At 44.2% G+C, this 14,569-nt stretch overlaps 1 protein-coding gene across 1 annotated transcript in view; it reads right to left on the reverse strand.

The window, feature by feature from the left end:
* Positions 1–2,096: 2,096 nt before the first annotated feature.
* LOC306764126 (extracellular matrix organizing protein FRAS1-like) overlaps positions 2,097–14,569 on the reverse strand; it is a gene marked incomplete at its 5' end in the record, with an annotated part of 32,591 nt that continues 20,118 nt past the window's right edge. The window contains 7 exons of the mRNA XM_079251167.1: positions 2,097–3,854; positions 4,324–4,470; positions 5,152–5,357; positions 5,441–5,607; positions 5,698–5,814; positions 10,004–10,163; positions 10,328–10,435. Coding sequence (XP_079107293.1) covers positions 3,279–3,854; positions 4,324–4,470; positions 5,152–5,357; positions 5,441–5,607; positions 5,698–5,814; positions 10,004–10,163; positions 10,328–10,435 — 1,481 coding nt within the window. The 3' untranslated portion in view covers positions 2,097–3,278. The remainder of the gene's footprint in view (positions 3,855–4,323; positions 4,471–5,151; positions 5,358–5,440; positions 5,608–5,697; positions 5,815–10,003; positions 10,164–10,327; positions 10,436–14,569) is intronic.

A 14,569-nucleotide genomic window follows, 5' to 3' on the forward strand; every position in this document is an offset into this window, starting at 1 on the left:
TGTCCAACTTCTAATATGTTGTTGGGGGCCTCAAACCAGAGTCATTGACCCCAAGTCCAAACTCCTTCCAGGTCCCGAGATGTGCCCCTTCAAAGGTCCGATTTTGCCAACTATTTGGCGCCCCCTAGCTCCTAGACCGAGGGCCCCACAGCCTTCATTTTTGGGGAGCGAGACCCCCTCAAGGAGCACTACCCATGGCCCAAACCCTGAGTCTCCAGACCCCCCCAACCCCAACTCCAAAATTAGGGTCGCTTTCTTGGCCCTTGGGGCCTCTGGGCCCCAGCCGGTGATTGTGTCTTGGAGGGGCCTTAGAGCATTGCCAAAATCCATTGGACCCATCCCAAAACTCCTTTCCGGTCCTGTGATACAGCCCTTCAAATGGTCCATCGTTCGCACCTTTGGCGCCCCCTAGCACAGAGGCCGTGGGTCAGGGGACTGCAATTTTGCAGAGGCCCAATCAACTCACAGGCCTCTACCGGGATCTACAGGCCAAAGTCAAATTCGAAGAAAAAAACTGCGCGAAAATCACAACTCCCTTGCCAAAGCTGCCCTTGACTCCAGATTCTCATCTAAGCCGTCAAAAACACGGTCTCTGTCGCCCCCTGCTGGTACGTGAAAATTCCAATTCTGGAATTCATAACCCCGTCTAATAGATGAAAATGTGGGCCCCAAGTCAGATTCTTATATACACGGGCAGCTCCTAACCCTAACCCCCCGAATTGAGACAGCACTTGGCGCCACTATGACGCATGAGGCCGATGAATCCACATTTGGAAGCGTGCAGAACCTGAATTAAGAAACACCCCATGTCTACTGTCTGGGTTACCAAGCGGACGTGATGTCACAATCAGTGCCGTATTCTTTGACATCTTAAAAACAAATGATCAATTGGTTCTCCAAGATTTGAGCACATACAGAAATAAATATGGACAACATCAGACCATTATTGTCAGAGACCAGACAGAACGAGGACCACACAGGCGACACGTTTAAACAGTTTATTGAATGTTAGGTGGAAAAGGGTGAGGGTCCAGAGGACTGAGCAGTGTAGCGGATGAAGCTAAGTTGTACAGGAGTTCCCTGGTCCAGGAACCGAGGACAGTAGGACTGGAACGGAAAAGTACAGAGCAGCAGTACAGGCAAGGGTAAGGCAGTAGACAGTGTAGTTCAACAGAAGGCAGGTCGGGGGGTCTCATTACCAGGGCAGGCGATCAGAACAGGTCCGGGTTCACAGGCAGGAGTTGTAGGTGTAGGTAGACAGTCAGGATACAGGAGCTGGCTTGCAGACAAGCTGACAAAGTGGGGTCTGAAAGGCAGGGCTTAAATACAGAGGCAGGTAATCATGAAATGCTGTGCAGCTGGCAGGTAACGAAACACAGGTGGGGCTAATCAGAGAGCAGGGACGGGAGGGGCACAGAGAAGAGCTCATGTCAATTTTACTGCATTTTTTAATATTCAAAAGTTATATTATTTAGTAAGTCCATTCTACCTACTCACATACAAAAAAGTTAACCCACAATGTGAACGAAGTTTGAGCGACTTTTTTGTACAAACTCATTTGTAACAATTTTGCCTTTAAATAAATTGTTAAGATCCTGAGAAAAAGGCTTGACCAATACTCGTATCAACCAGAATGTGTTCACCAACACCTTCAGCTTCCTTAGAAACTATGAGAATATTTTACCTGAAGACAGCTGGTCACTCCCATTTTACGGTCAGGTGATGCATTCAGGAACAACTTAAACATTTTAGATATCACAAACAAAAATAACTTTGAAGCCATTGCAGCTGTGATACTGGTTACTAGATAGGCACATATTGTGAGCTCTAGGGTTAGGAAGAAAGACAGTCACAAATTGTGCCAGACACACTAATGACTTGATTACCCTATTTTCTGCTTAATCTGACACAATATCATTAGACACCATGAAAAACTTACAAAACTAGCTGAACAAGCTAGCTGGCACCAAGCAGCAATCTCCAGTGGTAAAAAGTGAAGCCTAAATGGAAGAATAAAAACGCAACAAAGATGATGTATTTCCTTTTTCACATTTGTTTTTATTACTTAAAACAGAGGCACCAAATACAGGCATTACACTAATAGCATTGTTTCTAGTTAAGTTTTTTTTTTTTTGCCTCGTTATAGCACCAAAAATATAATTATATATCCCACAATACATCATTGTCTTGTTTAATAGGCACACAGTGGAGAAGAATAGAAGGTGGGATTAGAAAAGATACACATCAACATCTCATATGAGTACAAAGTTTTTACTTTTGCACTACTCTCCAGCCAGTGTTGGACATAAAAATACAGTGACTGTGTTATCATCAGTAGCTGTCTTGTAATATAATACGTTATAAGAAGGCAACATTATGCATAGATGAACCCAAAACAATGTAAGATGTGAAATGAGGAGACTGCATTTGTTTGGACAGAACAAAGGCAGGCAGACGTAAAATACATAATTTCTGTTTTCATTAGAAATATAATAAGGTCAAAAATGAGCCAAGGGGATGGGACCTTTTGTGTCTCATGTTTTTCAACTGCATGGAGATTTACACTATGAACCCTTCCACACTATAACAGTTACTTTGGATGAATTGCTTTGAATTGCATGAAAAATAAAAACACTGCATGGCACTCAATATTGGCAACTTTCAGAATAGAGCAAAAAAAAAACTGACCTCTGTTCAACATGAGTAAAAATGTCTTAAATACATAAAAAAAAAACCAATGGAGCTCCAGATCATAGTGGAGGGACTACTGATTTGTGGCATAATTGCACTTGATGTATCGTTCATTTTTGTTATTTACACTCAGCACACTGTTAGTGCTTAATACTTTCAACAAGAGTTAGAAGCAGCAGTAGCTGATGCAGAAGTGGCTAGAAGTTCTTCCTGCTTTAATTCTGAAGTGGTATTGCAGAAAACACCTCAACATGAGCTACCACTCCACACAGTATTAACATTTAAAGCAGTGAAATGACCTGATACAGCAGAGAAAAGTATGTTTTGTTCCAACAATCACCACTGTCTGAGCTAACTTTAATCATTTTTGGTGCTAAAAGTTCCAAGAATGTCAAGTAAAACTGAAATTGGTGTTGGGACGGTTAAATGCAGATGATTTGGTTGTTAAACCCAGTTGTTCCTGAGGTTGTCCACTTCCCTTTTTATCTTGTTAATGTGTTATAAGAATACATTTTCTAACATTAAGAACAAACTTTGTTTTAGAAAAATACCTGTTTATCTTATTAAACTTCCTCATTTTCAGGGTTTCAGACCTCGGTGCCATCGTTGAGGTTGTTCTGGAGTTTCACCTCCAGGTTGACTTGCTTTACTTTGGTCTTGTTGGTGGGCTCATGGTTGCGGTTGATGTTGATGTTTCTTACTGTGCAGTGCCCAGTGCCGAAATTCTTCTCCACACACTTGTCCATGCACACCTCCACCTTGGTGTTGAGCGGATACTCATAGCTTTTCACAGAGCTCTTGCTCTTTGTCGTGAAGGCACGCTGGCAGCGACGGAACAGGAAACAAGAGACCAGCAGGACCAAGACCAACAGCATGATGGCACCCACTCCGCCGCCGACAGAACTGCCCACGTGGGCATTAAATGTGGCAGAGGGGCTGACTTCAAGGCGAAGCGGTTTCATGTTGGTGCCATTCTTCACCTGATCATCCTCATTGTCGTAGATGAGCGACTCATCAAGTGTCAGCTGACCACTGTGATCCACAAGGTCGCGTTTGGAGCGGCTCAGCTGATAGACCACTGAGCGCTGGACCCTGGGGTTGGAGCGCGATTCTGGGCTGATCACATAGATTACCTGCAGGTACCACTGATGCCCTGCCTCCACCTGTCAATACCAGAAAGAAAAATTAGAAAGAAAATATTAGTTGTAGCTAAATGAGCTACTAAAAACTAATTATTATGGCCCAATTAAACATTTTATGTGATTAACCCTTAAAATTCCAAACCTATATATATATATATATATATATATATATATATATATACCGTATATCGTAGTGATGGTAATGAAGATGTGATAGATAATGGCATTATCATGGATCATTGTGGATTTACCATCTAGAGTCTGAATAAACACTACATGTTGTGTCTGAATTGTAAACCTCCTGAATGAGATATAAATGTCCAGAAAAGGTCTATTGAACATCTAAAAGGTCATATGTCTAGAGTTATACACGACTGTTTCCCGAAAAAGTGATGACATCAGCGATAGTGTTCTGGGCGCTGGAGATTTATTGGCGTCTTAAATGTTAAAGTCCAAAACAGTAACTGAGGTATTTTGTGATTCCACAGACCTTGTAGAGCGCATCGACCTTCATTGTGAAGCCATCCACACCTGGCATGGTCGTCATGGACTGCAGCTCTGGGATGTCTGAGGCAAAATCAGCTTCAAAGGGAACATCATGGAAAAACCTGTCACAAATATCTGGCTGTTTACGATCCTGCAGATGAAACACAGGTAGACAATAATCAGAACCATAGCAAATGGAAATCAGAAAAATGAGGATTTCTCCCAGCTGCATTGAAGACAGAGGCTACGAAAATGAGTTTAACAGCATCATCTACTTTATCACTCAACTGTAGCTGCAAGACAGATGCAATGACAAGTAAACCATTTTGAAATCAGTGATTCTGTGTAAAAGACCTGACTAGCTGAGCTGGTATGGACAGTACATACACAAGAGTTATAAAAAAAAAAATGTCTCAAGTACGCCTAATTACATTAAAATAATAACTTTAAACATTAGCTTGTGTTTTCCTGCTGTGAGGACTGGATATCTAACTGGCTGCAGCACTGTTGTCTTAATGCAGAAAACTAAATAACTTTTACAACTGGAATATAGTGTAGTATTAAGTTTTGTAAAATATTTTTCACCTTTTTCCTGATTGTTCTCTGATTTCTATCATGAAATAACACTTGCCCAAACAACATAGCATCTAACCATTTTGTGCGACTGACAACTATTAGTGTGAAAACACTGAGGAAAAAAAGGATAATCTGCCTCATTTTCTCATTGAGCTATGTGAATAACTGTTTCAGCCCTGGGTGTGCTATGTGTTTGGGTTTTGCAAACATTAAAGCAGATCCAAGTTAGATACATTACATATATCTATAAACATACCAGCAGCAGGAAGCGATGTTGGAGGTGTTTGTTGGGTTGAATGCAGCCATACTGTGGCCCCTCATTGTACAAAGTCCCTGTGGGATCAAAGAAGGGCACGTAGCCATCTCTTCCAGTGCACAGGTAAACCTTCTCCAGTTGCAGTCTGTAGGCTGCGTTCAGGTTTTGCTCCGGGTTCCACAACACTTTGCCATATAAAGTCTGACCTGCAGGGGTGTCAAAGGGACGGACTGACAAATATTTTCTAGTTCTACACCATTGTCCTCATTTTTTCAATGCATTTTCCTACCCATGGAGAATGCTCCTTTGTAGTCCATCTCAGCCATGGAGATGTCAGCGGCAGATGGGTCCATCAGAAACACCATCTCATTGTTGCACAGCTGGAACTCTGTGTTGAGAGAGTAAACCACCGGAACAGGCCTGTTGGTCTGCTGAAAGGCGATTGGCACCAGAAACCTGTTGAAAGGCGACAACATGGTTCTGAACTGAAATGTCTGCTACTACAATCCACTCAAGTTATGTCTAAACTATGAATGCAAGTCATACTTCTCTGGAGCGTGAGCCGTACAGGACAGAGGTTTGTCACTGGGGTCGACCCAGGGTTGAGTGGGCTGCACGGTACAGGGGATCAAGAAGACGGTGTATTCTCCAGAATAGTCCTTTCTTTTCAAGAAAATACAAAACCCAAATGTACACACAATGACACAATGTACACTGCTAAAAGAAATAAAGGGAACATTAAAGTACCACGTTGTAGATCTGAATGAATGAAATATTTTATTAAATACTTTGTTCTTTCCATAGCTGAATGTTCTGACAACAAAATAAAAAAATTATCAATGAAAATCAAACATATCAACCCATGGAGGTCTGGATTTGGAGTTCTACTCCAAATGAAAGTGGAAAAACAGACTACAGGCTGATCCAACTTTGATGTAATGTCCTTTAAACAAGTCAGAATGAGGCTCAGTAGTGTGTGTGGCCTCCGCGTGCCTGTATGACCTCCCTACAATGCCTGGGCATGCTCCTGATGAGGCGGTGGATGTTCTCCTGAGGGATCTCCTCCCAGACCTGGACTAAAGCATCCGCCAACTCCTGGACAGTCTGTGGTGCAACTTGGCGTTGGTGGATGGAGCGAGACATGATGTCCCAGATGTGCTCAGCTGGATTCAGGTCTGGGGAACGGGCAGGCCAGTCCATAACATCAATGCCTTGGTGTTGCAGGAACTGCTGACACACTCCAGACACATGAGGTCTGGCATTGTCTTGCATTAGGAGGAACCCAGGGCCAACCGCACCAGCATACACCAGCATATAGATTCCACTGTCTGTTGGCAGCAAATTGGAGTAGCTCTGACTTGCTATTTGGATTTTTTTAAAAGTAGAAACTCTCACATAGAACCTCAAATTAGGTATTTTTTTCTGAGGATTTCATGCTGGTTTGGAGGGTGTGCTTCAAGGAAGATTTTTCTGCATACTTTTGTCTCTTTCAAGACTTGTTATGAGTCTCCATGGCAACGAAAGACTTGTTTACAATCAGGATCAACTGATTAAACTCTCATAAATCAGGATTATCAGCGAAACAACACATCAAATCCCGATGGAGTTGAAAAGAAAGAGAAGAGGATGCAGAGCGGGAGTCAGACAGAGGAAAAAGCGATGGAGATTTAAATCATTTCTCCCGACTGTCGTCATGGGTAATGTGAGATTGCTAGCTAACAAAACGGATGAACTCGAGATGCTAACAAGGTGTCAGAAAGAATACAGAGAGTGCAGTATTATGTACTTCACCGAGACATGGCTGCATGAACACATCCCTGACTGTAATGTGTCTGTACCGGGCTTTAAAACGGTCCGTGCAGACCGCAGTAGACAACACAGCGGAAAGCTAAAGGGTGGTGGAATTGCAGTGCTGGTTAACCAGCGTTGGTGTCATCCTGGACATGTTACTGTCAAGGAGAAGATATGCACAAGGGACATGGAACTGTTAGCTGTGAGCTTCCGTCCATATTATTTACCCAGAGAGTTTACCTGTGTTATTCTGGTAGTGGTTTATATAATACCTGGTACCGCACCAGACACAGCCTGTGATGTCATCAGCTCCGTCGTTGCTCGGCTACAAACACAGCATCCAAACTCATTCATGGCGTTCTCCGGAGACTTCAACAACGTCTCCCTCTCTGCAACTCTCCCAACATTCCAGCAGTTTGTCAGCTGCTCCACCAGAGAAAATAAGATCTTGGACTTATTTTATGCAAATATGAATAATGGATCCAGTTGTTCTGCCCTGCCTCCTTTAGGAAGATCTGACCATAATCTGGTTCTTCTCACCTCCACCTACAAGCCCATCGTTCAGCAGCAACCAGTCATCACAAAGACTATCAAAATCTGGTCTGCTGAAGCTGAAGATGCTCTTAGAGGAGGCTTTGAGGCTACAGACTGGAACGTCCTCTGTGAACCTCATGGAGACGACATCAACGCCATGACTGAGTGTGTGACAGATTACATCAACTTCTGTGTGGACAGCATCGTCCCAACAAGAACAGTGAGGTGCTTCCCCAATAACAAACCCTGGATCACCAGTGACCTGAAAAAGCTGCTGAACATCAAAAAGAAAGCCTTCAGGGATGGAGACAGGGAGTTATTGAGGGCAACACAAAAACAACTTAAAACACAAACTAAGAAGTGCAAGGAGGACTACAGGAAGAAGTTAGAAAGTCAGCTCCAGCAGAATAACCTGAGGGATGTGTGGTCTGGAATGAAGAAGATCACCGGCTTCAAGTTAAAGGGGGACCAGCCTGATGGAGGTCTGGACAGAGCTAATGAGCTGAACATATTCTTCAACAGGTTCAGTTCACCCCCTACCTCCAGCCAACAGACCACACACCCTCCATAAGCCCACTGCTTTCCTGTCACGCCTCCAATCTGTCACCCTGCAGCTCAGTCATGGACCAGAACACAGCTTCATCTCCCTCCACATCAGGACATCCTGAGATCTCCACCTTGTTTGTCTCCTGCAATCAGGTTATGAAGCAACTTGAGAAACTGAACCAGAACAAGGCTGCAGGTCCAGATGGTGTCAGTCCCAGAGTTCTCAAGACCTGCTCAAAACAACTATGTCCGATTCTGCAGCACCTTTTCAACACCAGTCTGAGACAAAATAGAGTCCCAGTGCTGTGGAAAACCTCCTGCCTTGTTCCAGTGCCTAAAAAAACACAACCAGCTGAACCAAGTGACTACAGACCAGTTGCCCTGACATCTCACATCATGAAAGTCCTGGAGAGACTCTTACTGGCTCACCTCAACAAGCAAGTAAACACCTTTCAGGACCCATTCCAGTTTGCATATCGCAATGGACTTGGGGTTGAAGATGCCATCATATATCTATATACCTATCTTCTATAAGTCTGTTGTGGAGAGTGCAGTCAGCTTTGCAGCATCTGCTGGGGTAGTAGCATCAGAACCAGAGACTTGAAGAGAATCAACAAACTGATCCAGAAAGCTGCTTCTGTGCTTGGAGTAACTCTGGAGCCGCTGGAGCTGATTGTCCAAAGAAGAATGCTGCACAAGCTGATGAAGATGATGGAGGATTCTTCACACCCTCTCCACAACACAGTGATGAAACAACAAAGTGTGTTCAGTGAGAGGCTTCTTCAGGTCCGATGTAAGACTGAAAGATACAGAAGATCATTCCTGCCAGCAGCCATCAGCCTCCGGAACAAGACCTCCTCTAGTTATTATTATTATATACTACAATATTTCCCTTTGGGGATTAATAAAGTATTTTTCATTTTCATTTTCCTTTCATATTGTCCCACAAGGGGTCTGAGGATCTCATCTCGGTACCTAATGGCAGTCAGGCTACCTCTGGCGAGCACATGGAGGGCTGTTCTGCCCTCCAAAGAAATGCCCCCCCACACCATTACTGACCCACTGCCAAACCGGTCCTGCTGGAGGATGTTGCAGGCAGCAGAACGTTCTCCACGGCGTCTCCAGACTCTGTCACGTCTGTCACATGTGCTCAGTGTGAACCTGCTTCCATCTGTGAAGAGCTCAGGGCGCCAGTGGAGAATTTGCCAATCTTGGTGTTCTCTGGCAAACGCCAAACGTCCTGCACGGTGTTGGGCTGGAAGCACAACCCCCACCTGTGGACGTCGGGCCCTCATACCACCCTCATGGAGTCTGTTTCTGACTGTTGGAGCAGACACATCCACATATGTGTCCTGCTGGAGCTCATTCTGCAGGGCTCTGGCAGTGCTCCTCCTGTTCCTCCTTGCACAAAGAAGGAGGTAGCGGTCCTGCTGCTGGGTTGTTGCCCTCCCACGGCCTCCTCCACGTCTCCTGATGTACTGGCCTGTCTCCTGGTAGCGCCTCCATGCTCTGGACACCACGCTGACAGACACAGCAAACCTTCTTGCCACAGCTGGCATTGATGTGCCATCCTGGATGAGCTGCACTATCTGAGCCACTTGTGTGGGTTGTAGACTCCGTCTCATGCTACCACTAGAGTGAAAGCACCGCCAGCATTCAGACCAAAACATCAGGCAGAAAGCATCGGAACTGAGAAGTGGTCTGTGGTCTCCACCTGCAGAACCACTCCTTTATTGGGTGTGTCTTGCCAGTTGCCTGTAATTTCCACCTGTTGTCTGTTCCATCTGCACAACAGCAGGTGGAACTGATTGTCAATCAGTGTTGCTTCCTAAGTGGACAGTTCCATTTCACAGAAGTCTGGTTGACTTGGAGTTACATCGTGTTGTTTAGGTGTTCGCTTTATTTTTTGAGCTGTGTGGAATTACAGGGCTGAAAGCTACAACCACAAATGTTTTAGGTTTCTTGTTTTTGATTCTCTTACCTGCTGTAGGAGCTTGTAGCCCTCCACAGCTGGTATGGGGAGTCAAAGGTCTGAGCACTCCACAGAAGCAGCATATCAAACTCAATGCCACCCAGGTGGTCAGGAGCCATCAGGCGTGACATGTGGCCAGGTAGAGTGTGATGCTCCAGGACAAACTGTCCTGGAAGGATAAACATGCAGAGAAATGTATTTTGTTTGATGGAAAAGACAAATGTTGGAGAGTGGTGCTTCTTATATTTACTACTCTTTATCTAAAAGTCCATCAGCTGGGATTTATAAAGAGTTCTTCTCACACAACACTGATTGTATCGGAGTAAAACTAACCTCTGAACTTTGCATGAGTTTTAAACTCAATCACCAACCGTCCATCCTCTCTAATGAAGATCCTGATGATCTGGAGCCTGGCAGAGAGGACGCTGTCAGTCTGAATGCCTGCAGACACCAAACACCTCAAGACATAAATTGAGGAAAAGTGCAATTCTGTTTAGAATTACGACTCTGTAGATATTCGAGAAGACCAGGGGTTCTTAAATGTTTATGTTACATACCACATCCTACATATCAACTCAACTTTATTTATAATGCACTTTCACAAAACACCAGGTGCAACAAAGTGCTGAACATTAAAGACATGCAGTGAGACTATAACAATAGAAGTTAAAGTGGAACTATTATGTGCATTTCAGGCTAATCTATTTTTATTTCTTGTTAACGAGTAGAAGGTAACCAATCACCGAACCTTGTGCCCCAGGACATCACAAGGATTTCCAAGTAGAAAAAACTCTCTAAAACGACGCGTTTTTCATCGCCATGGAAACCGAATGGTGAGCATGCTGGAACTCAAACTCAAACATGCGTTTAGGTGATAAAAAAACAGTGTTGTTCACATGTCTGATGAGGATTCAACACTGTAACACTGTAGAAAGCTCAGAACACTCAAAATACCATAATAGCACCCCTTTAAAGGAATAAAAGATAAAACAATAAACACAATCAAAAGTAAAAGACATTATAACATTAAAACAAAAAACAATGAAGCAGTACAGAGAGAATAAAAAGCAGAATCTCAAACTGGATAAAATGCAAGATCAAAAAATAGGTCTTTAGACGTGTTTTAAAAGTTGGCAGCAATGTGACTTCTCTAATTTGTAGCAGCAGAGAATTCCACAGTTTTGGAGCAGAAACTGCAAATGCTCTGTCCACTCGGACCTCGGGACTTCTAGAAGGAGCTGATCAGCAGATCTGAGGCACCGGGCTGGTAAGTATGGGGTAAGCAGCTCACAGAGGTACAGAAGGGCCAGGCCATGTATGGACTTAAAAACAAGTAAAAGAACTTTAAAATGAACTCTAAAATATACAGGGAGCCAGTGAAGTGATGCTAAAGTTGGTGTAATCAGTTCCCTTTTACGTGCTCCAACCAAGAGACGAGCGGCGGCATTTTGGACCAGTTGGAGACAAGAGAGACGACTGGTGAACCCTCAGATAAACTTCCAGCTTTGAAGTGATAAAGGCATGAACTACTGTCTCAAATTGTGGGGTGGTTATGAATGACTTTTTTTTGTGAGTTGATGAAGGTTAAAAAAGCTTGACTTTAACACTAATTTAAATTGCCCATGCAGTTTAAAATTACTGTCCAATTTAAAACCAAGGTTTGTTACAGCACGTTTTAAGAAGCTGGACAAGGGAACCATATCAACTGGGGAGGGGCCACAGAAGCCATTTGGCCCAAACACTACAACCTATGTCTTTTTCTCATTAAAATTTAAGGCCATCTACTCCTTGATGTCATGGAGGCATGTAAATAGCAGTGTGAGAAAGTAGGCATCTTTCTTTTTTGGGGGTAGATATATCTGGCTGTCATCAGCATATAGGTGGAAAGAGATGCCATGTCATTGCATGGCATCTCTTTACCTACCATTAGATGGACCCTAATGGCAGCAAATACAGTGAAAACAGGAGAGGCCCTAAAACTGATCCTTGTGGAACCCCGTAAGACACCGGAGCAGTTACAAATTCAAAGCCACCGATGCTCACACACATGATTCTATCCACCAAGTATGACCTGAACCAGTCTAATGCCGTACTCTGAATCCCTACCGGGTTCAAGCTCTCCAAGTGCCTGTTTTATAACTGACATTAAATCATTAAATAGAATAAAAGTGAAAAATACAGTCAAGGTTAAATATAAAATTAAACAAAAATTAAAAAACAAATATCACATAAATAAAAAGAAATTTCTTCAAATCATGTTGCCTGACTTGAACTTGTGCGTTCTGAGAACTTCCTTGTTCAGACTTTCCCTTTGGTAAAAGAACTCTTCAGTATTCTATTCAATCTACAATTAGGTCCTCCTTCCATGCAGTTATGACCAAAACTGGTCAAGTAAAGATGAAAAAACTGTTCTGATGAGTCTCCATTTCAGCTTTTCATTTTTTACATGGTAAGTTTACAATCTGCTGGAAACATCATGAGAGGATGAGGAGGAGAGGTGTGTGTGTGTGTGTGTGTGTGTGTGTGGGTGGTGGGAGGGTGGGGGTTCTGATCTCATATCGGACCCCTTGGCGCCAACATGGATTTGTTTAACCACCAGAGCCTATCTGAGTATATCTGCTGACCATGGTCATCCCTTTAAGAGCACAGTGAATCATCTTCTGATAGAAGATTCTCATGATGATGAGGTGGAACGGGAGATTCTCATGGTGATGAGGTGGAACGGGAGATTCTCATGGTGAAGTGGTGGAACGGGAGATTCTCATGGTGATGAGGTGGAAAGGGAGATTCTCATGGTGAAGTGGTGGAAGGGGAGATTCTCATGGTGAAGTGGTGGAACGGGAAATTCTCATGGTGATGAAGTGGAACGGGAGATTCTCATGGTGATGAAGTGGAACGGGAGATTCTCATGGTGATGAGGTGGAAGGGGACATTCTCATGGTTATGAGGTGGAACGGGAGATTCTCATGGTGATGAGGTGGAACGGGAGATTCTCATGGTGATGAGGTGGAACGGGAGATTCTCATGGTGATGAGGTGGAACGGGAGATTCTCATCATGATGAGGTGGAACGGGAGATTCTCATGGTGATGAGGTGGAACGGGAGATTCTCATCATGATGAGGTGGAACGGGAGATTCTCATGGTGATGAGGTGGAACGGGAGATTCTCATCATGATGTGGTGGAAAGGGAGATTCTCATGGTGATGCGGTGGAACGGGAGATTCTCATCATGATGAGGTGGAACGGGAGATTCTCATGATGATGAGGTGGAACGGGAGATTCTCATGGTGATGAGGTGGAACGGGAGATTCTCATCATGATGTGGTGGAATGGGAGATTCTCATAATGATGTGGTGGAACGGGAGATTCTCATGGTGAAGTGGTGGAACGGGAGATTCTCATGGTGATGAGGTGGAACGGGAGATTCTCATCATGATGAGGTGGAACGGGAGATTCTCATGGTGATGAGGTGAAACGGGAGATTCTCTTGGTGATGAGGTGGAACGGGAGATTCTCATGGTGATGAGGTGGAACGGGAGATTCTCATGGTGATGAGGTGGAACAGGAGATTCTCATGGTGATGAGGTGGAACGGGAGATTCTCATCATGATGAGGTGAAACAGGAGATTCTCATGGTGATGAGGTGTAACGGGAGATTCTTATCATGATGAGGTGGAACGGGAGATTCTCATCATGATGTGGTGGAACAGGAGATTCTCATAATGATGAGGTGGAACGGGAGATTCTCATGGTGATGAGGTGGAACGGGAGATTCTCATGATGTGGTGGAACGGGAGATTCTCATGGTGATGCGGTGGAACGGGAGATTCTCATCATGATGTGGTGGAACAGGAGATTCTCATGGTGATGAGGTGGAACGGGAGATTCTCATCATGATGTGGTGGAACAGGAGATTCTCATAATGATGTGGTGGAACGGGAGATTCTCATGGTGAAGTGGTGGAACGGGAGATTCTCATCATGATGAGGTGGAACGGGAGATTCTCATGGTGATGAGGTGGAACGGGAGATTCTCATGGTGATGAGGTGGAACGAGAGATTCTCATCTTGATGAGGTGGAACGGGAGATTCTCATCATGATGAGGTGGAACGGGAGATTCTCATGGTGATAAGGTGGAACGGGAGATTCTCATCATGATGAGGTGGAACGGGAGATTCTCATGGTGATGTGGTGGAACAGGAGATTCTCATCATGATGAGGTGGAACGGGAGATTCTCATGGTGATGTGGTGGAACGGGAGATTCTCATCATGATGAGGTGGAACGGGAGATTCTCATGGTGATGAGGTGGAACGGGAGATTCTCATGGTGATGAGGTGGAACGAGAGATTCTCATCTTGATGAGGTGGAACGGGAGATTCTCATCATGATGAGGTGGAACGGGAGATTCTCATGGTGATGAGGTGGAACTGGAGATTCTCATCATGATGAGGTGGAACGGGAGATTCTCATGGTGATGTGGTGGAACAGGAGATTCTCATGATGATGAGGTGGAACGGGAGATTCTCATCATGATGAGGTTTAACGGGAGATTCTCATGGTGATGAGGTGGAA

The sequence above is a fragment of the Telmatherina bonti genome (genome assembly GCF_933228915.1).
Source record: "Telmatherina bonti genome assembly, chromosome: 13".
Classification (NCBI taxonomy): Eukaryota; Metazoa; Chordata; class Actinopteri; order Atheriniformes; family Telmatherinidae; genus Telmatherina; species Telmatherina bonti.